Source organism: Sciurus vulgaris (genome assembly GCF_902686455.1).
Source record: "Sciurus vulgaris genome assembly, chromosome: 19".
Lineage (NCBI taxonomy): Eukaryota > Metazoa > Chordata > Mammalia > Rodentia > Sciuridae > Sciurus > Sciurus vulgaris.
Genome location: NC_136480.1, coordinates 6,721,214 through 6,748,289, shown reverse-complemented (window position 1 = coordinate 6,748,289; position 27,076 = coordinate 6,721,214). Strand labels below are relative to the sequence as shown.

General features: G+C 43.2%; 1 protein-coding gene across 10 annotated transcripts in view; it reads left to right on the top strand.

Moving 5' to 3' along the window:
- TSEN2 (tRNA splicing endonuclease subunit 2) overlaps positions 1-26,537 on the top strand; it is a 42,111-nt gene extending 15,574 nt beyond the window's left edge. For 2 of the 10 annotated variants that reach the window (XM_079122309.1, XM_079122308.1), the window contains 8 exons: positions 2,824-3,331; positions 4,091-4,168; positions 7,424-7,474; positions 10,132-10,270; positions 18,415-18,451; positions 19,633-19,744; positions 20,998-21,087; positions 22,143-22,525. In XM_079122309.1, coding sequence (XP_078978435.1) covers positions 2,824-3,331; positions 4,091-4,168; positions 7,424-7,474; positions 10,132-10,270; positions 18,415-18,451; positions 19,633-19,744; positions 20,998-21,087; positions 22,143-22,202 — 1,075 coding nt within the window. In that variant the 3' untranslated portion in view covers positions 22,203-22,525. Of the gene's footprint in view, positions 1-2,823; positions 3,332-4,090; positions 4,169-7,423; positions 7,475-10,131; positions 10,271-18,414; positions 18,452-19,632; positions 19,745-20,818; positions 21,088-21,600; positions 22,564-22,644; positions 22,750-26,395 lie in introns of those variants that run through there. The other 8 variants (XR_013760895.1, XR_013760896.1, XR_013760898.1 and 5 more) reach the window with 8 other exon arrangements.
- The last annotated feature ends 539 nt before the right edge of the window (positions 26,538-27,076 follow it).

Sequence of the window (27,076 nt, the reverse complement as noted above, 5' to 3'; positions counted from 1 at the left end):
TGGCAGAATCCGACAGGCTAGCCTTACCAGCCAGCAGAGTGGCAGAGAGGCAGCGGTGCCTGGGAGAAGGCTAGGGATATAGCTCAGTGGTAAACAGCTCCTGGGTTCGATCCCCAGTCCCCCAAAAACAAACTAAACTAAACTAACCCTCCCAATAATACAACAGCAAATATGGTATTCACTGAGAACGTCTGATGTGCCAGGCACTTCACATGTGTTGTCTCAGTTGATCCTTGCTGCAGCCCATGAGGTAGGCACAGTTACCCTGGTTTGTAGATGAGGCCCTGAGACCGAGAGGGAGGAAATAGGATTGGAACTCACAGCTGCCTTGGCAGCTGTACTGCAGAGAACAGAGCAATGGCTGGTGTGTGTTCACTGTTACTTCCAGATCGGCTCAAAGGAAAAGCCATTGAACCTTTATATATATATATAATTATATATAATATATATATGTATATATATATATATATATATATATATATATATATTTTACAGTGCTAGGGATGGAACCCAGGGCCTCATGCATGCTCTATCTTTGAGCCACACCTGCAGCCCTGAACTTTTTCCCCCCAGGGGTGCTACATCTCCTGTCCTTTTTACTTTTTGAGGTAGGGCATCACTTGGATACCCAAGCTGGCCTTTAACTTGTGATCCTCCTTCACTTCCTGAGTTGCTCAGATTACAGGCACATGCCACTGCAGCTAGCCCCAGCCCTGAACTTTTAATTCAGTGGTCTTTTGTATGTTGTGAGTCAGGAAATTTGATGAGGGCTATAGTGTTCAGTGATAGAGCACTTACCTTATATGTTTGAGACCTGGTTTGATCCATCACTGCCCCAGAAAGGATGGTGAGCTGATGAAAGCTTGGATCCCGCGCCTGGAGTGTAGTTCAATAGTAGAGTTTCTTTCTGGTAGGCAGAAGGCCCTGGGTTCAAGTTCAACACTGAGGGGGAATAAAAGTGCATCTCTTCCCCCACAAAAACATACATTGACAGAAAAAATTATGTTCAATAATAGAGATTCACAGACCCATGAAGTCTCTAGAGCCAGTGCTGTAGTTGGTAGGATGAGCAAAGATTCTTCTTAGATCTCTCACATGAAAGTTTTTTTAACTATAATGCGCAAGTGGCCAGCTCACAGGTGACATAATGCCTGTTGTTTTATGGACGACACCTTTCTTTTCTCACCAGTTATAAATAAGAAAGTCCTCGTAGGCAGTAGTACCAGTGTCCCAATTTCATGGGTAGGAAAATGGAAGTACCAAGTTAATTTGTTACACAGTTGCAAGTGACCAAGTCAGGGCTACACACAAAATATGGGGAGTACCAAAGTCACTCCTTCGAACTGCGACTTAGGTATGCATGTCCTTGCTGGCTTTCAGTCTTTAGGATCAGTTCCTTGTGTGTAGGGATGCACGCAGGAATAACCAGTTGTAGACAGCTTTGGTAGTCTGATGAACCCTGTTGGAGCAGCCATGGGGCTAGGGGGTGTCTCTTAAGTACAGCAGAAGCCAGTCTCCCAGTTCAACGGTGTGAGCTGTAGCATTTCACACACCGTGACACACTCAGTCAACTGTACACAGATAGAGGACAATGAGGACTAAAGTTTCACCTGTCTTCTCCTAGTGACGTCATATCCTAGGTTCTTCTCTGCTAAAGGCAGTGGCACAAAGTTCTTGATGTCACTATGTGTTGAAATCTGTTGGTCCTCAGATTTCAACACATAGTGTAGTTTAACATGGGATCCTTTCCCTAAGGCAGAGCTTGTGTTTTTACCTCTGACTTTTTTATACCGTGGAAAGTATTCAGGTATTGCCTTCAAGTGTTAGAAACTTAATGTGCATTTTGTCATTAAAATATACTGAAAATTTTTAGGGGGAATGGACCATTTCTTTTAGAATATTTGCACATAGATACATAAGCCCAAATAATTTCCAATACAGTGTAGAAGCTGTTAGGTCCTGTGAAAAATGTTATTTTGCTGTGCAGTACTCAACAGAGGGACTGGTTGTATTGTGAATGGAATATCTCTCAGAAAACACAGTGATATTCAAAACTGACAGTGATAAAAAGCACATAGATACATAAGCCCATAGATACATAAGCCCAAATAATTTCCAATACAGTGTAGAAGCTGTTAGGTCCTGTGAAAAATGTTATTTTGCTGTGCAGTACTCAACAGAGGGACTGGTTGTATTGTGAATGGAATATCTTTCAGAAAACACAGTGATATTCAAAATTGACAATGATAAAAAGCAACTCCTGTTAAAAGATGGCATTTTCTCTGTTTATTTACTGGGGTGTTTTAGTTTTAAACTGCACACATTTTCATACTTTGCTAAATGGGGGCTGATTTTTTTTTCAAAATAAGCAAATGTAAAAAAAAGCTTTATTAATAAAAATAAAAGGAAGTATGCATGCTTGTGATAGAGCACTTAGAAAATGCAGAAAAATGTAAAGGAAACCTCTACCTATAATACAACATTCAGTGAAATTGCTTCAAACATCTTAACACTTAGCAGATCACCTTCCAGTCTTTTTTTTAATTTGGTACTAGGAATTGAACAGAGGCATTTTACCCCTGAGCCATATCCCCAGCCCTTTTTATATTATTTTCTATTTTGAGGCAGGGTCTCGCTAAGTTGCTTAGAGCCTTGCTAAATTACTGAGGCTGGACTTGTACTTGTAATCCTCCTGCCTAAGCTTCCCAAGTTGCTGGGATTACTGGCGTTTGAAACCGTGCCTACCTCTTCTAATGTTTTTTATATGCTTTGTTGTCTTCAGTTTTCAAATTCAGGTGTTGCTGACAGTATTTCCATTGGCAGGTATCAACGTCGTGTAGAATGGGCTGCAAGTCTCATGCGTAGACAGGGGCAGGATCAGGAAACTGTGCACAAGATCCTTAAGGAATACACAAAACCACTTGAACATCCTTGTATCAGAAGGAATGAAGAGGTTCAATTGCATGAGGCACTTAACCCTGAGATAGTTTCCACCCTGGGAAGCACAGTGGCGACGGAGAAACTTTCTGAGATGAATGAAGACTCTGGACAGTCAGCTGAGGTGGACAATCCCAGCAAGCACTCAGACTGTCTGCAGGAGAACTCTGGGAGTGACCCACTCACCACCAAGGGCCTCAGTGCACGTATGGTAGAAGACACCACACCTCTGCCCCAAGATGCCTTCGTCCCCCTGCATGGCCTTCAGCCTGAGGATGGTGGTCAGCCAACAGGTCTTACCTGTGCTGGAGAGGGGGTGTCTGACCATGAGTATGTGCTTGTGGAAGAAGAGGTGTGTGATGTGAGCGAGGGGGAGGATGCCCTGGATAAGGAAGTAAGTAAAGAAAGTTCTGAGGTTCTCCCAATCAACACTGTGACTTTCACGGTTTCAGTTATCCACCGTCAACCACAGTCTGAAAATATTGATATTTGTCTTGACTCCTTGAAGAGAGTTGAACCCACTGAGCACAGTGGTGCACACCTGTTAATCCCAGTGACTTGGGAGGCTGATGTGGGAGGATGGCAAGTTTGAGGCCAGCCTGGGAACTTTTTAAGACCCTGTCTCAAAGTGATAATTAATCCCAGCACTGCATAGATAAATAAATAAATAGATAGCTAGATAAATAGAGGGCTGGGATATAGCTCAGTGGTAGAGCCCCCCCACCCTTGGTACAATTTCTAGTACCAACAGCACCAAAAAAAAAAAAAAAAAAAACAGACACATGCTTGTGAGTGAACAAAATAAAATACAACAATTCCACAAAATGATTTACAAGGAAAAAAATTCATGAGAAAAGGAAATTTAAAACAATGGGGAGGAGCTGAGGAATAGCTCATCTTGGAGAGCGCTCGCCTAGCATGCGCAAGGACCCCAGTTCAATGCCCCGGCCCCTCAGAGGGGAGGAAAAAAAAAAAAACGGGAAATCAAAGCTTCATTCTCTCCATAGTTGTTAAAAAAAATCCACTTTTTTAATAGTATTTACCCAACAGCGTGGGCATCTTGAGAGTTATCAGAAAAATGTTCCTTTCAAAATGTGACACGTCGTACATCCTTGTGTTCCATATCTCTTTGGTTTTATTACTTTCTCTTCAGGCGGTGCAAAGACAGAAATTAACTTGCAGAAGAAACCCCTATAGGATCTTTGAGTATTTGCAGCTCAGCCTAGAAGAGGTATGTTTTCATCATGTTTGTTCAGCTCTCGTTCAGCACTGAATACTGTTTGCAGGAACCTACTCACGTACAGTTCTAAATGTAATGTTGTAATCGAAGGTTCCAGGTAAGTGTTGACATTGGCATAGGCAACTTCCAAAGTAGGCCTGCCTAAATTTCATTCCTCAACCTTTATTTCATTGGTTCTAAGATGTGTGCTGGGGCTGGGTGTGTGATAGAGGGCTTGCCTGGCATGCAAGAGGCTCTGGTTCAATCCTCAGCCCTGCAAAAAGAAAAAAGAAAAAAAAAAGGTGTTTTAGGGGACATTCCTGTATCATTGCATGGAGCATTTAAGGGGTTTGTCCAAGCATTTCTTTTCTCAAGATTTCAGATTGGCTGAGTATTACATCACTGATTGTCATCAGCTTTGTTAAAAATACTGCTTTAATGAGATATAATTTATAAACTACAAAGTTCATCTGTTTTGCCAGGCACAGTGGTGCATGCCTGTCATCTCAGTAGCTCAAGAGACTGAGGCAGGAGGATTGCAAGTTCAGAGCCAGCTGCAGCAACTTAGGGAGACCTTGTCTCAAAGTAAAATATAAAAAAAGGCTGGAGATATAGCTCAGTGAGTGGTTATGTGCCCCTGGATTCAATTCCTGGTACCAAAAAACAAGTTCATCCCCTTAAAGTAAATAGCACATGACTGGGCTGTAGCTCAATGGCAAAGTGTTTGCTCAGCATGAGGCCCTGGGGTCTATCTCCCCAGTCCTGCAAAAAGTAGTGTGCAGCCCACCAGGCATTCCTGCTGTTGGTTATGAATTCAGTCTTCCTTGTCTTTTTAAGTGCTTTCATGTATAAAAAAGAAAAGCCAGGGCTGGGGACAGAGCTCAGTGATAGAGAATGTGCTTATCATGTGCAAGGCCCTGGGTTCCATCCCCAGCACAAAAAAAAAAAAAAAATTAAAAGTAACCCAGTTTCCCCATGAGCCACAATTTAGTCACTGCTTGCTGCACATCAGTCTCCGGGAGCCTCTTCAGTTGTACCTATAGATCCTAATTGCCTGAGGCAGGTACAGCGAACAACACATGACTGTGTCTGCGTGGATAGTATTATTTTTATCCGAGAGCTATTTTTATTTCCACTTAGAGTGATTTTAAGCCAGGCATGGTAGTGCATTCCTATAATCCCAGTAGCTCGGGAAGCTAAGGCAGGAGGATCGTGAACTCAAAGCCAGCCTCAGCAATGGCTAGGCACTAAGCAATTCAGTGAGACCCTGTCTCTAAATAAAATACTGAATAGGGCTGGGGATGTGGCTCAGTGGTCGAGTGCCCCTGAGTTCAATCCCCAATACCAAAAAAAAAACAAAAAGTGAATTTATTCAACTAGGGCCAATTCTGAATGCTGTTTCTCAAGCATTTTTTGTGCACTAGAACATGGAATTTCACAGAAGAAGTCAGTGGAAACTTGACAATCAGGATAACTGAGAAACTCTTATTTTGTTTTTTGGTTTTGGTGCTAGAGTTTGAACCCAAGGGCACTTAACCACGGAGCTACATCACAGCCTTTATTTTATTTTGAAACAAGGTCTTGCTAAGTTACAAAGGCCTTGATTAATTGCTAAGGGAACTTTTCCATCCTTTTGCCTCAGCCTTCCACATCAAAGGGATTACAGAGGCGTGTGCCAGCGTGCCTATCTAAAATTTTTTTTTTCATTTTCTTTTTTTTTTTGTGTGTGTGGTACTAGGAATTGAACCCAGTGGCACTATACTGCTGAACTACATCCCTAGTCCTTTTTTATTTTTATTTTGAGACAGGGTCTTGCTAATTTTCTGAGTCTGGCCTTGAGCTTGGAATACTGCATCAACCCCCTGAATAGGTGGGATTACAGGCAGGTGCCACTTCTTCCCTCCTTCCTCCCTCCCTTCCTTCCCTCCCTCCCTCCTTCCTTCCTTCCTTGGAATTGAATGCAGAACCCTGAGCATGCTAGGCAAGCAAGGCACAGTCACTATACCTCTGAGCTATATCCCTAGTATTTTATAATATAAGCAAAATCTACTTTATATTTTGTTATATAGGCAAAATTTGCAGTGCCCTATACATTCACAATTTTTTTATTTTTCTCAGCTTGATATGGCTATTTCATTTTACTGAAGAAAATCCAATGAGCAAGGTTTCTGTTTTTATTACAGTTATTGATATGCTTCTTAGTTCAGTTTTTTAGGGAAATATTACACAGTTTTATTTTTCACTGATTTAAACCAGTTTGTAATGTTCATATTTTCTTAGGTTTATTTTTTTCTTTCAGTTCTTGAAATTTGAATGAACCATTTAAGTTAAAAAATGTATGGTCATTTTGCTGATTTAAAAACATTTATTTGGGTTATAGGGATGTAACCCAGTGGTAGACAGCTTGCATAACACACTGAAGGCCCTGGGTTCCATCCCCAGGAAATTAAATAAAAATCTTAAATAAAAAAATTAAATAAATAAAAAGGGGGAAAAAAAAGAACGTTAATTTGAGGGGTGGAGATGTATTTCAGTGGTAGAGCACTTGCTTTGTATGCACAAGACCCCACATTCCATCCCTAGCACCACACAAAAAAATAATAAAAGCATTAATTTATATTCATTTGTGGTATTTTGGACTAAACAGGGGAGTGAAGGGAGGAGAGAGAACATGGATGTAGGAATGATAGTAGAATGAATCGAACATTATTACCCTACATGCATATGTGATTACATGACCTACATCATGTACAACCAGAAGAATGAGAAGTTATACTCCAGTTGTGTACAATGTGTCAAAAGGCATTCTGCTGTCACATATAACTAATTAGAACAAATTTAAAAATAAATAAAATTTTTAAAAATTTGTATTCAAGTTGAAAAAAATCAGTGTATACAATAGCGTTTTTTTGCCGCGCTGGGGATTGAACCCAGGGCCTTGTGCTTGTAAGACAGGCACTCTACCAACTGAGCTATATCCCCAGCCCTACAATACAATAACTTCTTAAAAATGGATTTTACTTTATTTTATTTATGTATTTATTTATTTTTGTGGTGGTGGGGATGGAACCCAGGGCCTTGAGCATACCACTGAACTACAGTACTCCCAGTTCTAAGAATGTGGACCTATTTCTTTTTCTTTTTTTGCAGTGCTGGGGATTGAACCCAGGGCCTTGTGCTTGCAAGGCAAGCACTCTACCAACTGAGCTATATCCCCAGCCCGTGGACCTATTTCTAATGAACATTTTCTGCTTGCTCTTCTTTTAGGCTTTCTTCCTAGTCTATGCCCTGGGATGTCTCAGTATTTACTATGAGAAGGTAAGGTGTTTTGTTTAGACACAATCCATTTAAAAGTTTTCCCAGTGTTAAAAGCAGGTTGTGTTAATTCTCATAGTGTTTTAATACAAATGTGTCTGTTTCAGGCTGGGGATGTAGCTTATTAATAGAGCACTTGCCTAGCATGCTCGAGTCCCTGGAGTCAGTCACCAGCACCACAAAAAGCAAAACCGAACAAATGAATCTTTTTCTTAGTGAATAAAACAAGAATTGGATATTTTTCTCCAAGGTTTTTGGCTTTGGACTCTGAATGGGTCTGTTGAGGCAAAAGCCAGCTAGAACCCTTGTAGATTGAATTTCATTCCTAGAGATGAAGTGTAGTATCTTATATAATGATCAGGAAATGCATCAGAACTGTACCGAAAAATAACAATAAAAATAAAAGGGGCTGGAGGTGTAGCTCGGTGGTAGGATGCATGTTTAACCCTGGGTTGATCCCCAGAATAGGTAGGTAGGTAGGTAGGTAGGTAGGTAGGTAGGTAGGTAGATAGATAGATAGATAGATAGATAGATAGATAGATAGATAGATAGATAGAAAGAAAACCCAGTATTTAGCATCTACAATGGCAGAGACTTCACCAGGACTTGCCATACAATAATTCTGATCCTTAACTCCAACTGATAAGAATTTTCCTGACAAGAAACTAAGGTTAGAAAAAGGAAGTAATTCATCCAAAGTTACACATCTAGTCCAATATTTGAACCTATGTTCAGGTAACTTCAGAGCCTGTGATTTTATACAGTGGCCTGCCCGCTTAAGAAGCAGAGGGTGTTACCATGGCTTGCCTCCAGGCAGAGGAAGCAGGGGACCAGGGACAGAAGGAGAAATAGACTTTTCACTGGGTGCTTTTTGTACTTACTGAATTTCAGACGATGTGAATATACCTGTTCAGGATATAGACTCCCCCGACTTATGAGGGGTCAACTTTACCATGGTGTAAAAACAACATGCTTTGATAGAAATGACATCTTGAACTTTGAACTTGGATCTTTTCCTGAGCTAGTGATTGGCATTAGGGGATATTCGTGTTCCTGGGTGGCAGCAGCAGTGAGCTGCCCCTCACCCTGCAATCACCAGAGGAAATAGCCAACACTCCATAGTGTGACTGAGCCAGGTGGAAGGTCAGGTGTATTCAGTGCATTTCTAATATTTTCAATTTGCAGTAAACCCCCTGCAAGTTAGAACCATCTATAATTCAAATAAGATTAAAGAGAAAAGTAAGCAAAGTGGTAAATAGAAAAAAGTGCATTTTACTCAACTTTGGGGAGTACATAATATTATCATTATTCAATTCCCAATTGTATCAATCTTTTTCATGAGTATTTCAGTGGTTTCAAAGTGAGTATCTGGCTGCAGGTGACCTGTTTTCCCCAATGGTGGCCATTTTTAGCCCCACCTACCTTCCCTTATGGGCCTTATTTGATATCTATCGGAACATTGCAACTACTATGTAGAATCCTCAATATCTGGCTATGTGCACACCTGTAATCCCGGCTACTTGGAGGCTAAGGCAGGAGGATTTTGAGTTCAAAGCCAGCCTCAGCAACTTAGTAAGGCCCTATGCAACTCAGCAAGACCCTGTCTCTAAATAAAATATAAAAAGAGCTGGGGATGTGATTCAGTGGTTAAACTTCCCTGAGTTCAATCCCTGGTACCACACACACACACAAAAAAAAAGGAATAAAAAAAGAAATAAAGAAATAAAATTCTCTCTTAAACAATTAGATTATTAGATCCCACCATCAGATAACTGTTCTCTAGTTTCAAAGACTACAATGGAGCATCTTTTTTTTTTTCCCCTAAAAATTGCACTTAAATTTTTTTTTAACTTTTCTGAACAAGGTCCGTTCACTGTAGCTATTGTTTAAGAGTCTGAAACATTGGAACATGCTGCCCTCCAGCTTTGGTGGACTCGTTACATCTAAACACAGCACCTGCTAGTTCCTCTGCCTAGAGTGTCCCTGCCAGTCCCCACCACCACCTCCCATACCACCATCCCCTCTCCTTCGACTGCTTCCCATTTTCAGAAGTCACCTTTTCTTTCTGTGTTTCCTTTTTTAAATTTTTTTATTTTTTAAAATGCCGCTAGTGATAGAACCCAGGGCCTCCTGCATGCTAAGCACGTGCTGTACCACTGAGCTGCACCCCAGGCTCCAGATGTTGCCTCTTCTGAGTCCTGTAGAGCTCTGCTGTCCAATAGAAATAGAATGTATCTTCAGATGGGAGCCATGTGTATCATTTTTAGATTTTTCCAGTAGCCACATTAAAAAAATTTTAATGCAGGTGAAACTAATTTTAATAATATATTACATAGTTTATATGACCCAACACATTCAAAATTATGGAGCTAGTTTGCATTCTTTTTTGGTCCTCATACTAAGTTGGAACTCAGTGTATATTTTTTACACTCTCCATTAGTATGAGCCAGGTATGACTGGTCCCTGTGCCATCCAGTCTAGGTCTTCCAGCTGCATCCCTCTGGTGCTGGTACCATATTTGTTTCAGTACCTCAGCTCCATGTTTGTGTAGGTGTTGATTGGTGAGTGAACACGTGTGCTCAATAATACCTTTTTTTTTTTTTTTTTTTAATGTGGTACTGGGAATTGAACCTGGGCCTTTTCTTTTTAAATAACTTTAGGAACCTTTGACAATAGTGAAACTCTGGCAAGTTTTCACTTCAATTCAGCCCACCTTCAGGACCACCTATATGGCCTACCACTACTTCCGAAGCAAGGGCTGGGTGCCCAAAGTGGGGCTCAAGTACGGGACAGATTTCTGTAAGTATTCTTGGTGTGGCAGGTACCAGGATGGGGTTTGCATCAGATTCACCCAAGAAAATCAGATTGGTTATGTGTACCGTTGCTGATCTTTCTGAGAAGGTATGATACTTCTGGCTTAGATGAGAAGATTGGGTGTTGGACTGGGGTGGAGGGTAAGTGCAGACAGAAAAAAAAGCAGTCTCAAAGTAGAAGCGGAAGCCTGCAGCCCCACTTCAGGCTCTCCCTCCTTGCTCTGTGATCTGAGAGTTCTGTAGCACTGATTCCATGGCCTCACGTCACATGTGGTTTAGGTCAATCCTGTTTCCTTTGGGCCTCAATGGCCTAATTTGCCAAGTAAGAATAATCACATAATTTCCCCAATAATCACAGCTGGTTTATCGAGCACCTGCTACATGTCAGGCATCGTGCTGTTTTACATTCGTCATCTCACTTAATCCTTCCAGCAGTCTTAAACTATATGCTGTGGATACTCTTTTCCTCATGTGTCTACTAGGCTGCAGTTTTGAGAGATTGGATCATTTGTCCATAGTTGTTTCCAGGGCTGGTAACTTGCAGGCCTGGGCTTTGAATTCTTAGAGCACAGTCTCTTAGAAACTTCTGCACAGCAGTGCCTGCCTGGAGCTTCCTAAAGTGAGTATCAACATTCCAGGAGGTCTGCAGTGGACTGTGTGCTATTTTAGGGCTCAAGAACACAGTTAAACAAGACAGACATCAATCTGCCTTCATGGCGCTCACTGGGGCCAGGGGACATACAAGCATATGAATACAGAACACAACTTTGGGCACTAAGTACTGTAAGAAAAACAAAGCAAAGGGACAGGGAGGGAAGGGCATTGTCTAGGGTGGTCAGGATAGGACTCCCTGAAAAGGTGTTCATAGAGTGAGGGGGCAGTTCCCAGGAGGATCTCAGAAGGACACAGCAGGCAAAGGGAACAGCACACACAGACCCTGGGGCAGGAACACGCCAGGCAAGTTTCAGGAACAGCAGGGGACAGTCGTGTGGAGAGCTCAGGATCCCATGGAAGTGATAAGAGGCAGAGTCTTGAGAGTCGAGCTGGACCAGATCAGATGGGGCTGCCAAAGATGTTGGATGTTTTTGACTGGGAAGCCTTGGGAAGATTTTGAACAGAGGAGTGAGTTGAATTTACTGAGCTAATTTAACGGAACCCTCTGTCAGCTGCCTTATTAATGACTGAGGGGGACAAGAGTGGAAGCAGAAAGACCCTCTGGGGAAGCTGGGCCTCCTGAAGGAATGGAAGCGGCAACCTCAGATAAGAGAGGAGTTAGAGATGGCCGCCTCCTCCGGGGGATGCTTCATGTTTCAAACTTACTGAACAAGATCAGTGAAGATACAGCTTGAGTACCTCTTACCCAAAATGCTCGGTACAAGTGTTTACCATTTTAGGTTCTAGAATATTTGTTTATACATAAGGAGATGTCTCCAGGGTGGGACCCAAGTCTAAACACAGAATTCACATGTGGTTCATCTGGCATACAAATCCTGACTGACTTTATACAGTATTTTTAGTAATTTTATGTGTGAAGCAAGGCTTCGTGGCATGGCATTTTCTACTTGTGGCATCATGTCGGCCCTCCCGAAGTTGTAGGTTTTGGCAGGCAGCGGGTATAGTTCAGTGGTAGAGCATCCGCCTAGTTTGCCCTGGGTTTTATCCCCGGCACGGCAAACAACAAGTGTTTCAGATTTCTGTGCTCAGGATGCTCAGCCTAGATGAGAGGGCAGACGGGTAGTTCTAGAGCCCAGGAGAGCCTTGCGAGTCCTCAGATGTAAGGGGTCCTGGATCTTGGCCCATGTGAGCAAGCCTCACCCCCCCAGCACTAGGATCATTCCTGTAAGTCACTGAAGCCCATTTTCCACATCTGCCAAATGAAGGTTCTTCCTGAATCTTTTCAGAATCATTTGTGAAGTTCTGATCAAAGTTTTGAGGTGTTTTGGAAGCCTTCTATGAAGTCCTGACCCTTGGGGTCTTAGGATTCTATTTTGTGTGTTTTTGAGCCTTTTTATTTATTTATTTTTTGATACTGGGCATTGAACCCAGGGGTGCTCAACCACTGAGCCAAGACCCCAGCCCTTTTTACATTTTTTATTTTGAGACGGATTCTCACTAAGTTACTTAGGGCCTCGCTACATTGCTTAAGCTGGCCTTGAACTTGCAATCCTCCTACCTCAGCCTCTAAAGCAGCTGGGATTACAGGCCTGTGGGTCAGGTCCTTGAGCCTTTTTAAATTCCCGAGGAAAATCAGTTTAATCTTCAAAATTCTTAAATTCTCAAAAATAGGATGTGCTTAACCTAGAATCTGAGAATCGTTTTCAGAGAGATCCCAATGCCCCCTGAAATTCTTTTCAAAACTGTGTTTGTAGATTGGAGCATTTTTCCAGGTCACATTCTGTTATCTTTTAGTGGATTTTCAAAGGGGATCATCAATCCAAAATGAAGGGTTGGGCCTGCCCTGCTCTCTAGGATGAATGGCTTCTTTTGTTTCTCCACACCTGGATTTTAGGCACAGATATCCAAACCCAGGGTAACCAAATGAATGCTGGAGATTATCTTACGAGGAGTTCGCCAGTTTCGAGATAACCATGTTGGCCACCGTCCTGTTTAAATAAGTGAAGTGCATGTTCTGTTTTTCTTCCTTGGCTTCCCGCCCCATTCTCTTCACACTCCTGTAAGCATAGCCACTCGGTGTAAACATTGGCAGGCCTCCTCCAGCTTTCTCATTATACGGGTGAAACTGGAGTAAAATTTTCCAGTCGACAAGGCCACATCAATGTGTAAAGAGGTGGCCTGGGGTAACAGGAGACGGCTCTTGGGTTCACAACCGGCTCTTCTTCTTTGGCCTGTGTAACCTCAGACAAGTTCCTTAGTCTCTGTGATCTCATCATTTGCTCTGTGGGGAGGTACCAAGGATTGAACTCAGGGGTACTCAGCCACTGAGCCACATCCCCAGCCCTATTTTGTATTTTATTTAGAGACAGGGTCTCGCGGAGTTGCTTTTAGTACCTTGCCATTGCTGAAAGTGGCTTTGGCCTCAAGATCCTCCTGACTCAGCCAGGCCACTGGGATTGCAGGCCGGTGCCACCACACCTGGCCCGTTTGCTCATCTTATAAGGTGGATAGCAACATCTTCTTTATAAAACTCTTTCAAGAAAGATAGCTGATGATGCAAGCTTACTAGCCCCTTCCCCAGCAATCTTTATTTCCAGTGGTCCAGTCTGTTTGTAGATGTTACATAAAACTGCCCTAATTTTGTTTTGTTTGGGTTTTGGTACTGAGGATTGAACCCAGGAGCACTTAACCACTGAGCCACATCCCTAGCCCTTCTTATTTTTTTGTGTTAAGACAGGATCTTGCTAAGTTGCTCAGAGTTTCACTAAATTGCTGAGACTGGCCTCAAACTTGTGATCCTTCTACCTCAGCCTCCCCAGTTGTTGGGATTACAGGCGTGCACCACCATGCCCAGCTGAAATTGTCTAATTTAAATTTTTTTTTTTTTTAAAAGGAACTGGGGATGTGGCTTAGTGGTTAAGCACAGTACAAAAAAAAAAAAAAAAAAAAGAAGAAGATAGAAAAAATTTAAAGAATAAAAATAAATGGCACTGGCTATGACAGCCTGTTTATCCCTGCTACTAAGGAGGCTGAGCTGGAAGATCACAAGTTTGAGGTCAGCTTGGGAAACTCAGTGAGACCCCACCTCAGAATAAACAAGGCTGGGGATGTAGCTCAGTGGTAGAATACGTCTGCGAGGACCTGAGTTCAACCTGCAGTACAAACAAAGAGAAAGTAACTGCCTTAGGCCAAGGTCATAGCTCAGTGATAGAGCATTGCCTGGAACACACATGGCCCTGTGTTCTGCCCCCAGCTGAGTCACTGAGCCAAGGAATAAACACGCACGCACGCGCGCGCACACACACTCACACACACACAAACAGCTTTATAAGGATGGTCAGAAGAATGGATGAATGGACCGATGGATGGATAAGATAAGATTTTTGAAAAAGAAAAAAACAAGTTCTCCTTTGCCCCACTTGAGACACGGCATCTGCTTTTGGTCACCTGTATGACTAACGTGGGACCAAGTCTATGTCTTTCACCCAAATCAGAGCAGCCTGGCAGCAGCAGGACAGGTGTCTTCACATTCTCTTCTTCGAAGATTCTCAGGCAGTGCTGGCCTGACGTAGGAGGATTGACTTCCTGGACTCTACCTCTTTTCCAGACACAGCTGCGTGATACCCCTTTTTAACAGTATTATTTAATTTTTAATTTTTTCCTGTACTGAGATGTATCCCGGGGGTGCTCTGCCACAGAGCTGTACTCCCAGCCCTTTTTGTATTTTATTTTTTGTTTTGAGACAGGGTCTTACTAAGTTGCTGAGGCTGACCTCAAACTTGTGATCCTCCTGCTTTAGCCTCCCAAGCCCCTGGGATGGTAGGCATTCAGTACCACTTAACAGTTGTTTTTCCTCCATAAGGTAATGAAGGACTCATGATAAAGAGCCATTATGAAAGTATTATCTTATCAAGGAGATATCTCATCAGTCAAATTTCATTCCCAAGCAGTTCTTGAAACAAGTGATAACAATGGTCATTGGATTTAGGGCACACTCAGTCCAGGGTGATATCTCAAGATCCTTAACCAAGAGCACAAGGGCATAGCCTGTAAGTCCAGTACTCCCAGCTACTCTGGAGACTGAGGCATGAGGACTGAGCGTTCAAGGCCAGCCTGGGCAACTCGGTGAGACCCTGTCTCAAAAAAAAAAAAAAAGACCGAGGATATAGCTCAGTGGTAAAGCACTCCAGGTCCAACTCCTAGTACAAAAAAAAAAAAAAAAAAAAAAAAATCATTAACCTAAGTGCACCTGCAAAATCCTTTTTCCAATTAAGGCCACATTCCTAAGTTCCAGGGATTAGGACACGGACAGATCCCTTCAGGTGCCACCATGCAATCCACTGTGCTCGGTTGCTTTCTCTGCCTCCCTCTGCCTTCTCTTCTGTCCTTCCTGACGCTGGCTCCTTCGAAGTCTCCTAGGATGGACCCGTGCTGCACAAGCTTCCTCACCGGCGGCGTGTGCTTACTGAGCCTCCTCAGCAAGAGCACCAAGTCAGGTGGTCCCACTCTGGGTGACACCAAGATGGTCATTTGGCTAAGGTGGTCCTGGTCACGTGTAAAGTCACATTTCTCCTTTGGTCATTCACGAGTGGTCTGCAGAGTGGTGCAGTGAACAGCTGCCATTTGCAGTTGTTGGGGTTCACAATCGCATCAGTTTTCATTCTGTCATTCCTTTCGCTTCTCTGTCTGGCATTCATCTGTGTGAGAGAGAGCTTTCCTTTTATTCTCCCCATTCTCTGTTTTTATTTTCTATTTTTTCTTTCTTTTTTTTTTTTTTTTTCTATTTTGTTTTTGGCAGTGCTAGGGATAGAGCCAGGGCCTGTGCATGCTGGGCAAGTGCTACGTACCCCAGAGCTACGTCCCCAGTCCCATTTATTTTTTTGATACCAGGAATTGGACCCAGGGGTGCTTTACCAATGAAGCACATCCCCAGCTATTTTTACATTTTTATTTTGAGACAGGGTCTTGCTAAGTCGCCGAGGCTGGCTTTGAACTTGTGATCCTCCTGCCTCAGCCTCCTGGACTGCTGGAATTTCAGGCATGCTCTACTGTGCCCAGCCCAGCCCCATTCTTTCAGACCCTCTTTTTAACTTTAATTTTGTTTTTAATTTTGTTTGAAGCTCCCAGGCTTCATCCATGCTGAGCACACACTCTGCCCCAGACCATACCCACAGCCTCAGACCTTCCTTTTAAATGCCCAGTATTGTTCAGACTTCTGAAGCACTCATCTTTTCACTTGGGAGACATTTTTGTAAAAGAGTTTCAGTTTTTCCTTCACGATACTGTCATCAGGATAACTACCCTGTGGCAGCTAACTTTCTGAGCACTTACTGTAAACTGGGCAGTCTCTTAATACATCTGCCTCAGTACCCCCATCTTACATAAGGAAATGGGCGTGGAGGGAGTTGTCACAAGGTTCTGACATTACGAGGCTTGAACTTGGGTCCGTCTGATGCCAGCATTCATGTTTTTAACTTCTGAGCTGGACCCCCACTATATTCATCAGAAATCACTTGCATTGTGGGGCAACTAGGAAGAATAATGAAGGAGTACATGGTTTGCTGCCATGCTCTTAAAAAAAAAAGAAAGAAATGACCTGCCTTGTGAACATGAATAGCTGTCAAAGCATCGTTCTGGGGGACTGGAGATATGGCTCAGTTGGTAGAGGCTTGTTCTCACAAGCACAAGGCCCTGGGTTCAGTCCCCAGCACCACGGAGCATTGTATTGCTCCAGGCACTTACTGCACTGAAGATGTATATTTGATCACAGGTACCAGTGTTTGAAGGCTAGAAAAAGACATCTTATTTTCCCTTATGTTTTCGTTTTGATTTCAGTTTGGTTTTACTTTTGTCTTTTGAGACGGGGTTTTCCTGTGACACCCAGTCTGACCCCCAAAACCTGGACTCAAGTGATCTTCCTGCCTCAGCTCCCCCTAAGACTAGAGGCATGCACCACCACACCCAGCAATGTCTTCGTTTTAGAATTTGGAAATTGAGGTTCAAGACGCGAATAATAGGCCTAAAGCCCCACAGCTTGGAGCAGCTGAGACTGAGCAGGAAGCAAAGCTCCTAAGTTTACCTTCATCTCAATACGTGTTTATTTCCACTGCACCACATCTCAAAAAATTTGAGAACTGTTTGAAAATGTTTGAATGTTTAACTTACATTCACGCCACAGTGAATGCGCTGACTTGTGGAATACTATAAACACAGTTTAAATAGGGGAACACAATAATAAGGAAGGGTGACCATGGACAATACAGACTTGCAAACGAGACCAGGTAGAGAGTCTCCTGGGTGTTTGTGGGGTCCTTACACCCTTGAACTTTCTGCATTGTTCTTAGCACAGGGGGCAGCTAAGTGCTTACAGGTGTAATTGTGCATTACTAACAGCGATTCCCAAAACTGTAGTTCCTTATATAAATGCCAGGTCTCGGTGGCTCAGCAATAGAGTTCATTTTTTGTTCATGTGAAATCCAAAATGAGTGTCTCTGATTGGCGGGCAGATCAGCTACAAAGGTGCTTCAGGAATGTGGGCTTCTTCCTGCGGCTCGCAGTCTCCAGCACCAGCCTCCAAGGTCCCCTTCAGAAAGGAAGGCTGTGTACACAGGAGGGGTCATGGGCCAACCTGGAAGTGTCAGAGGACACACACGGCCATGCCTGGCCGCTTCGGAGATTGAAAGCTGTGGTCTGGCCACATGCCCAAGAGAAAGAAGAAATAGATTTGGTGAGCAGGCAGCCAGTCTCTACCACAGATTGTGTGCATCCAAAGGATCCCCAGAAAAGTTCCAGAGACGTAGCCCCAAGCTCCTTTACCTAGCAGCTCTCCTTGCCCTCCACAGATCACATTGACCCGTCCTCCATCAGGTCCCCAAGAGTAGGGCAGACTGATACCCAGATGGGAATGTAGGTTATATAGCCTTTTTTTTTTTTTTTTTTTTTTAAATAACCACTCGACTTTGGATTTCTTAAAAATAGGCCTGAGACTGAATTTCTTAAAAACAGGCTTGAGTCTTGTTCATCTCCAGCACCAGCACCTATCTCAGCACTGCTCAGAGTGACCACTCAGTCATTTTGAATAATCCGATTGATTTGAAATGAATAGCAAATCACATGAGCATCACACTTTTGGTATAATTTCACACCCTTATTCTGGAGAGTATAAGATAAGAGGCAAGACAAAGGTCACTTGTGGCTAGGGGTCTATAGCCTACAGGCCCTAATTTTAATCTCCAGCCCCAGGAGGAGAATCACTTGAACGTAACTTTGGGAGTTACTCATGGAGAATAGGAATGGGGGACAAAAGTGCCTGAGTCTTGACAACAGATTTGCTTTACAATTGTTCTTTGGGGAAAAAATAGTTATACATTTAAAAATAGACCACAGGCATATCGCAGAATATCCATGTACAGATATTTGGATATTTGCTTCCCTTTGGAGAAGAAAAAAAATTATTAATAATAAAGCAAGCCTTTGATTTTGAGTGGTTATACATTTTCTTTTTCTTCTTTGCAGTGCTATATTGGAAAGGCCCTCCATTCTACCATGCAAGGTTTGGAATGATTTTTAAATAAACAGCTTAAAAGACACAAGGAGGCCGGGCAAAGCGGCGTATGCCTGTAATCCTAGCAACTTGGGAGGCTGGAAGAAGAGGATCACAAGATCAAGGCTAGCCTCCAAAACTTAGTGAAACCTTGTCTCAAAATAAAAAATAAAAAGGACTGGGGATATAGTTTGGGGTAGAGCTTCCCAGGGTTCAATCCCCAGTATCCACCCCCTACCCCCCTGACAACCCCCCCCCCCCCCATACACACACACAAAAAGCAGAAGGGAATTTCTGGCCTCCAATTTCGTTTTCAGTGCCATAGAGACTACTAAGTCATGTTCCTTCTGGCCCCGACAGGGATCACATTAAATGTCTAAGCCAGGGTTGGGAGTGTAGCTCAGTGGTAGAGCGCTTGCCTAGCATGTGCAAGACCCTGGATTCAACCCCCAGCACTTGCATTAAAAAAAAAAAAAAAAAAAAAGGTAATGCCTCATATATGACATTGTTTTGCTGTAGATACAATAATCTGTGGGTGATGGCAGTGTATTTGTGTGTGTATGTGTCAAACGCTTGAGTGGTAGTTACTCATCTTAACATCAGTGAGTGTTAGTGTTTCAGCAGTTGAATGATTTTAGTTTTCATGTTGGAAAAAAAATAATTCCGTTCCTTTCCTGTAAGTAAGCACTGCAATTAGCTGGAAGTTTGCATGAGTTGTTTTTTTTCCTTTGTTTTTGTTTGCTTTTAATATGCGTGGTGCTAAGAATTGAACCCAGTACCTCACATGTGCTAGGCAGAGCTCTGCCACTGAACTACAATCCCAGCCCTGCACGAGTTCTTCTTTACCATTTTCTCATGAGCAGTCTAGGAGCACTTTATGCTTAGAACACATAAATTTCATTTTCTCTATCTTTATAAAACAAGTAGTATTCTTTTGAACAAGTTGATGTCATGCCATTTGTTTGGTTGGTTTTTGGTACTTGGGATTGAACCCAGAGGCGCTCTACCACTGATCCACATCCCCAGCCCTTATTATTTTATATTTAGAAAAAAGGTCTAAGTTGCTGAGGCTGGCCTCCAACTTGTGATCCTCCTGCCTCAGCCTCCCGAATGGCTGGAATCACAGGCATGCACCTTCCCCTGCAGCCTTGTGCCTTTTATTTTTAAAATGCCCCTTCTGTGTTTTCCAGTTACTCTGTCATCGTGGAGCTTGTGGATGATCACTTTGAAGGCTCCCTCCGCAGACCGTTCAGTTGGAAGTCGCTGGCCACCCTGAGCAGAATTTCAGTCAATGTCTCTAAGGTAACACAGATCTGCTTTGGCATTCGAGTGTCACTGCAATGGTTCAGTTGTTTTCTGTTTTTTGTTTTCTTCTTAAATGTAGTAGAATTAAAGGGGTCATTTCCAGAAACCTCAAAATGTCCCTGACAGTGAAGTTCTGGAGCATTTGGGGTTTTTGCACCCCGCTGCTCTTGGGCTGGTTGCTACCCTCTTCTCCCCTTGTCCTAGTGGTCTTTCTTTTCCACTTCCTGGCTGAAGCCTGGGTAACGGAGCTCTGACGTGTCTGCAGCCATCAGTTGTCACAGGCTGCTTCCTCTTGCAGTTCAGTGGTTGATCACCAACAATCACAAAGGAAACAAAACATTGTGGACACGTTTCTTTTCGACTTTGGCAGATCTCTGAGAGAGAGGAAGGGAGTTGAAATGTATTGCTCAGCACGTTGTCACCCTGTTCCCCACCTCCCTATTCTTACCCTTGTCCTGAGGATGAGGAATCCTGAGGTCCAGTGATGCTGGATGACTGATCCCAGGTCACGGCTCAGGTGCAGGACGGGGGCCCAGACCCAGAGCCCTCTGGCGTCCTAACCTGTGTTCTGTGCCCTCAGCCATCACAGATAGGAGGGCAGTTTCACCTTACTGTAGGACTGTTGGGAACAAGTTTTGGGACTGGGGGTGTAGCTCAATGGTAGAGCACCCGCTCAGCATATGTAAGGTCAATTCCCATCCCCTCCTCCACCCAAAGAAACAGAAAAAGGATGCAGGCTTTGTGCCCTCTGTGTCACACAGTGTTTGCTGACTGACAACAAGCGGTAGGTGCTCCCCCATGCACTTGGTCCGGGTACTGCTGGAGTGGCTGGGACGTGAGGCTGAGGCCCAGCAGGGCCAGAGGTGACTGACCCCCCTTCAGAGCAGAGGAAGTCCCCGGGCTAGCCAAGCCTATGGGAAAACAGGGAGTCTGTACTGCTTCTGGTATTTTTATGCCAAGTTCATGGGATTTTTAGCATGTACGTAATATCCTAAATTCTGCTTCTAATCAGTATGCCTGCTTTACTTGCATTCTCTTGCCGTGTCAACAGTTCGAGGACCTAAATGTCAGGTCCTCGAAGCCCAGGTTTAAAGTTCCAGGAGGAAGCTGATGTGCTGCGAAGTCTGCGCGTGCTGGTGGTTCCAGGAGCTCGCAGTGAGAGCCGCGGAGCCGGCCCGCGTCCCCTGCGCATGCGCCCAGATTTGTACTGTCCCTGTGGAATATGGGAACAGCTTTTCTTTTCTCAATAGGAGCTTATGCTGTGCTATCTGATTAAACCCTCTACCATGACTGATGAAGAAATGGAGTCCCCAGAATGTATGAGAAGAATTAAAGTTCAGGTGGGTAAACAGCGGGACAGAGTCACATTGTCCCAAAGTTTCTGTGCACCTATTGCCTCCCTCCTCTGGAACATGGGGTGCCAAGAAAGTAAATGCAGCCGTCCTGCCACAGTGACAGAAAGCCTTTGCTCCCAGGCCCTGGAAGACTGCTCTGCGTCTTTCATGACATATTTTTTTCTTCTTTTTTATTTTTATTTTTTTCCTTCCACACACCTTGCCACCTCGCTGCGCCCCAGCCCCTCTCCTTGGACTCCCGTATTGAATTACGCCTCCTGCTGTCTTCTTGGCTGGCTGTTCTCTGGGACTGCCAAGTTCATTGTCAGATCATCTGCCGTTTGCCCTTGTTTCTATGCCCCTCCCCCACGGGTAGAGCTGGCATGCCGGCTCCTCCCCACCACGGGGCATGTCCTCCTTTCCTTTCTGTCTGGCACGTGGCACCTTTCCTCCTCACTCAGGCTGCATTGACCCACAGCACAGCCGCCTCCCCCCATTTGTCCTGTTCCTCTCCACTAGGCTGGCTTTTCATAAAAGGCTGATCAAAATCCACTCCTCCCGTCTCAGTGGCTGAGTTGGCTGTCCCTGCGCCATCACAGACCTGGTCCTAACGTTGGACACTAGCGTCCACACCTGGGCACCTGTCCTGAAATACGCTGGTAGCATAGCACAGCTGGGACACGTTCAGCCTTTAAAGTCTTTGTAGTGATTATTGTAGGCACTATGGATACTATTGATAATATAAGGGTCACATTGTTTCCTTTGTGTTTTCTCTCACTCTTTCTGTTACAAGCACCTGTAACCCCGTGGCTAGGGAGACTGGGGCAGAAGGGTGACACGTTTGAAATAAAAAGGACTGGGGATGCAGCTCCCCGGTCGAGCACCCCTGGGTTCAGTCTTAGAATGAAAGGAGAGCGTGATGGAAAGAGGAGAGGGGGAGGGGTGTTGTCCATGCACAGAGGGTGCCTCTTTGTGAAGCAAAGCTGTGATGTCAGCTGCATGGAACATTTTCTCCTTTCTGTCTTTGAAATCAGTCCCCTTTTTGTTTGGCTTGGTTACAGGAGGTGATTCTCAGTCGATGGGTTTCTTCACGAGAGAGAAGCGACCAAGATGAACTTTAATGATTCAACCTCAGATTTCTGATTTCACCAACAACCATTCATTGAGTCTTCCACAATATACCAAGTTCAGGACTAGGTAAAAAGTCCTTCCATTCTAATCATCCATCAATTTGAAAGTTTTAGAGGGCATGATGCGCTGGGCACCAGAAAACTGCTAGTGGTTTAAAAGATAAAACTACGTAGGGGAAGAAAAAGAGGCCTGGCTGGAGCCACAAGGTCTGTCCTCATGTCAGTTGCTGGCTGAACCTTCTGGGCCCCGATTTGGGTCTTCATCCAGTCCCTGCAGAGGTCAGACTAGACGAGTCCAGAGAGGGCTCTCCTAGCAACAGGAAAGTCTGATCTCTGAGTTTACACAAAAATGATAATAACTTACATTTATACAGCACTCTGGAGCGTATTCATACACAGATACCTCTCGTTCTTCGCTACTAATCTGTTACAGAGAGAGCATCAAAGAGCAACTGTGGGGATCCCAGGACCCCATGTTCCACTCCATTAAATGGAAAAAGTATGAATGTGTCTCAGCATATCCAAGGAGTTGTAACTGGTAAGTCCTTGGATTTAAAATTCTGTCTGGGTGCAGAGCTCACACCAGCAAATCCATTTACTCAGCAGGAGGATCCCAAGTTCAAGAGCAGCCTCAGCAACCTAGTGACACCTTGCCTCAAAATAAAAAATAAAAAGGACTAGGAATCTATCTCAGCAGTAAAGCTTGTCTGGGTTCAATTCCCAGCATTTAAAAAAAAGGCGGGTGGCTGGGGTTGTGGCTGAGTGGTAGAGCACTTGCCTAGCATGTGTGAGGCGCTGGGTTTGATTCTTAGCATCACATATAAAGATATAAACAAAATAAAGGTCTGTTGACAGCTAAAAAATATTTTTTAAAAGTTGACTATCTGCCAAGGATTTTTTGTATCAAAGAAAACCTTTAAAACATCAATTATTGAATTGCTTAATTCTCAATGAACTCATTGGGTAGGTTTGTATAGAACACTGTCACAATATAGCTAAAAATTCTATCTTGCTTTGGGGAACTTGTAAAATAAAAATTATGTGATGAGATCATGTGTATGGAGACACATAAATGTAGTTAACATGTAGGAAAATACAATAAGCTTTGTTTAGTTGGTAAGAAAGCAGGGAACATCAAAGCTACACTGAGATTCCATCTGACTCCAGTCAGAATGGCAATCATCAAGAATACAAGCAACAGTAACTGTTGGCGAGGATGTGGGGAAAAAGTACACCCGTACATTGCTGGTGGGACTGCAAATTGATGCAACACTACGGAAAGCAGTGTGGAGATTCCTAAGCAAACTTGGAATGGAACCACCATTTAACCCAGTCATCCCACTCCGATTTATACCCAAAGGACTTAAAATCAGCATACTACAGTGACGAAGCCACATCAATGTTTGTATCATCTCAATTCACAATAGCTTAACTGTGGAACTAATCTAGGTGCCCTTCAACAGATGAATGGATAAAGAAACTGTGGTGTATATATTCACAATGGACTATTACTCAGCTGTAAAGAAGAATGAAATTATGGCATTTGCCAGGAAATGGATGGAACTGGAGATTATTATGCTAAGCCAAATAAGCCAGTGGCAAAGAACCAAAGGCTGAATGTTTTCTCTGATACAGGGATGCTAATTCACAATAAGATGGGGCAGGGAGAATAGAGGTATTTTGGTCTAGACCAGGGAGTGAAGGGAGAGGAGGGGGCATGGGATAGGAATAATGTAGAATGAATTGGCCATTATTACCCTATGTGCATATAAACTTGCATGACCTGTATAACTCTACATCATATACAACCAGAAGGATAAGTTGTACTCTGTTTATGTACAGTGTGTCAAAATGCATTCTACTGTCATGTATAACTCGGAACAAATTTTGTAAAAAAAAAAAAAAAAAAAAAAAAAAGCAAGCAGTGAACAGTTCCCTGAGAAACATTTGGTGGCAAGAGACGTGTCGTAGTCCCTGTAGTAGAACACTTTGTGCTGGGTAAGGAATAATGAAAAAAAACAGATTTGTTTGGGTCCCAATTCCAGTGGCTGGCAAGTCCAAACAGCATGGTGTGGGTTCTGGCAAGAGCTCCCTGGCTGTATCACAGCATGGCGGAGAAGCAGAAAGGGAACTTGCCAAGTGCAGAAATGGCACGTGCAAGAGCAAGAGATTGGGGAAGCCCTGGCCACTTCAGGAGCTACCTCCCTTCAAAGGGCAGTGTCCCCATTACCTGGTGTCCCCCTTAAAGGACCCATACTTGGGCATTACTATGTTGGGAACCAGCCTTTAACATGAGTTTTGGTGAGAACAAACCACATTCAAACCCTAACAAGGAGGGAGATGGTCATTCTTTGGTGATAGGGATGAGGAGGCCAAAGTGAGCTAATGAAAGTATAAGAAAAATGTCTGAGATCCATCCCAAGTCTAAATTCAGGAAACTGGCTGACAGTGTTTATAAGGAATCCCATGAAAACCACGCCGGACACGGGAAATCACATAAGGGAGTTAGTTTATTAAGCAAATAGTGTCTCCCTGCAGGGTAAGAGAGAAAATGAGAGGAAAAGAAAGGGAAAGAGAAAGGGTGCATGCTAGAGAGCAGAAAAGCAAGGAGGAGAAAGGCAAGAGAGAAAAGATGGTGGTGAAGCCATCTTTAAGAGTCTCGCCGGGCTAACGGGACCAATAATGGAAAAGGATACTTGCAAGCTGACTGATGAACCAGTAGCTAGCTAGGATGTTCACAGACTCACAGTAGTTGGGAGGCAGGGAAATGGCTGCGTCGGAAAGGGTGGGGAGAGCAGCTTTGTACATTATATTCCCCCGTTTCTGTTTTTATAAGAAAGCCTTTTGTTCTCCAGTTCTTTCCTGCCTTATCTCTCCTTCCTGACTAAGTGACTGGGGCTGGTTTTGCAGGTGAGATGTAAAAAGTACATTCTCCTTCCAGACTTCCAGAGGCAGATGGTTTTCATGGACTTCACTTCCTCGATTTGACTGATCTCCTATTTCTACACTAACTGCCTATCCCCAATTCTGGCTTCATTCACCCCTCTAAATTTAGGAACTCCTTTACTGCTGTAGGGAAAGGGGGTCAATGACTGCTCTGGCTTCTTTGAGCTGGAAGGGGGCAGCGTGGGGCAAGCAGTTTGGAGTTCCCTTTTTAGAAATTGGGTTAATCAAGAGGTCCATGGTAGAAGTCTGGTTGGGGAAGAGCAGGTTTGTAAAGGCATCTGGGGATGGTGCTTCTATGAGAGAAGAACAAAAAGACATGAGTACTGAAATGAGATTAATACAATATAAATGTTGCAGAATCTGGAACATGCCAGTGACTATCATGAAGGTGACAGAAGTCAGTAATCCCTCACCAGGGGGTGGAAGAACTGAGAAGTTGTTCCCATAACAATGCCTAGCAAAGGTTGGAGAGGACAAGGCCTTTATTTGGGAACTTTAACATTGTCTAGGTTATCAAGAATGTAAACACAACATTTAGTAGAGATACTAGCAAACATGGATTAAGCCTACCTGTGTCTGTAGGCCTTAAACTGACTAAAGACTAGCTTCCAGTCTTTATTCTAGTGGGCTAACACAAGTGTACATCTTAAGTTACATGTAACTATTATTTCTTTTAAATGCCCAAGAATGGCTATATTTTGGTTTTAACTGTTTTGCTAGGTGTTTAAGATCAAGCTGGTCAAAGTGACCTGTTCCTGTCTGTTAAAGAGTCAGCTGAGTTCCCACAGGGGTCACTCAGAGAGAATTTGAGAGCCTTACCTTTAGAGCTGTCCATTAGGCAGGGTCTCCTCGATGAGGTGGCTTCCCTTGAAAGCACCAGGGATGTCTCCCTTTTTCCTTGACCCTACTCTACAGCAGGTGCACTGATTGACTTTTCATCCTTTAGTGGCCTCATCAATCTCCTTGATCAGGAGTTTGCGTGACCCACCCAGAGTTGCAAAGCTCCTTAGAGAAGTTCTTTTGTTACCTGGGTTCAGGCTGACTTTGAGGGCAAGACCCAAATATGGACTTTTTTTGACCTCTATTTTATCTCAATCTCTAAGTTTGATCTTAACCATCAAGCAAGCCAGTCTCACCAGTCATAAAGTAAGAGTACTGGGCTTTAACTTCAATGTTTATAACTTTACAGTTATTTATCCCCTTTTATCTAATCGGGGTCTACATTATCTGTCCTATAGGTGATGGTTTTTCAAGTTAACCTATGGTGTACTTCTGCAAAATATCAGGCAACAGAGTTTACAAGGAAAATGCAAAATGGAATCACCAACAGTAAAACATTCAGTTTGTGCAATAGCTACCTTGAATTTTGGCTGAGTTATTCATTATATCCCATTTGAGATCACAATAATCTTTACAGCAAACATCAAACTTTTGAGCACAACTTTACATATCTTGACTCCTGAGTCTATATGAACATTAGTTAACACAACTTAACATTATATCTAAAACATGAATCAAAGAAAGGCTGAGAGAGCTTTTAACTTTCCTTTTGTGTGGCAAAGTGGCAAAATGCTTTCATGTTTCACAATATTAACCATTAAACAATCAGGCTCCCACTAATTTTTAGAAATACATTTACATTTAAATTTCTTTTATCTCAGTGTAACAAATTTTACATATACCCTATTGATGACAGGTCCTATAATAGAACATTAAATGATGAGTTTAAAATTACCATTATAGTCAAGTTTAATTTGGAGAATAGCAGCTTGATAAATTTTCTGCTTTAAAGGCTTGTATACCTGGAAAATATGAACACATTTAATATACAAAGAATAATGTTTTTAAGTATGTTACTCCATGGAATAACTTTATAAATTAATCAGATGTCTCTAACAAACACATTTGAGTAATCCCAT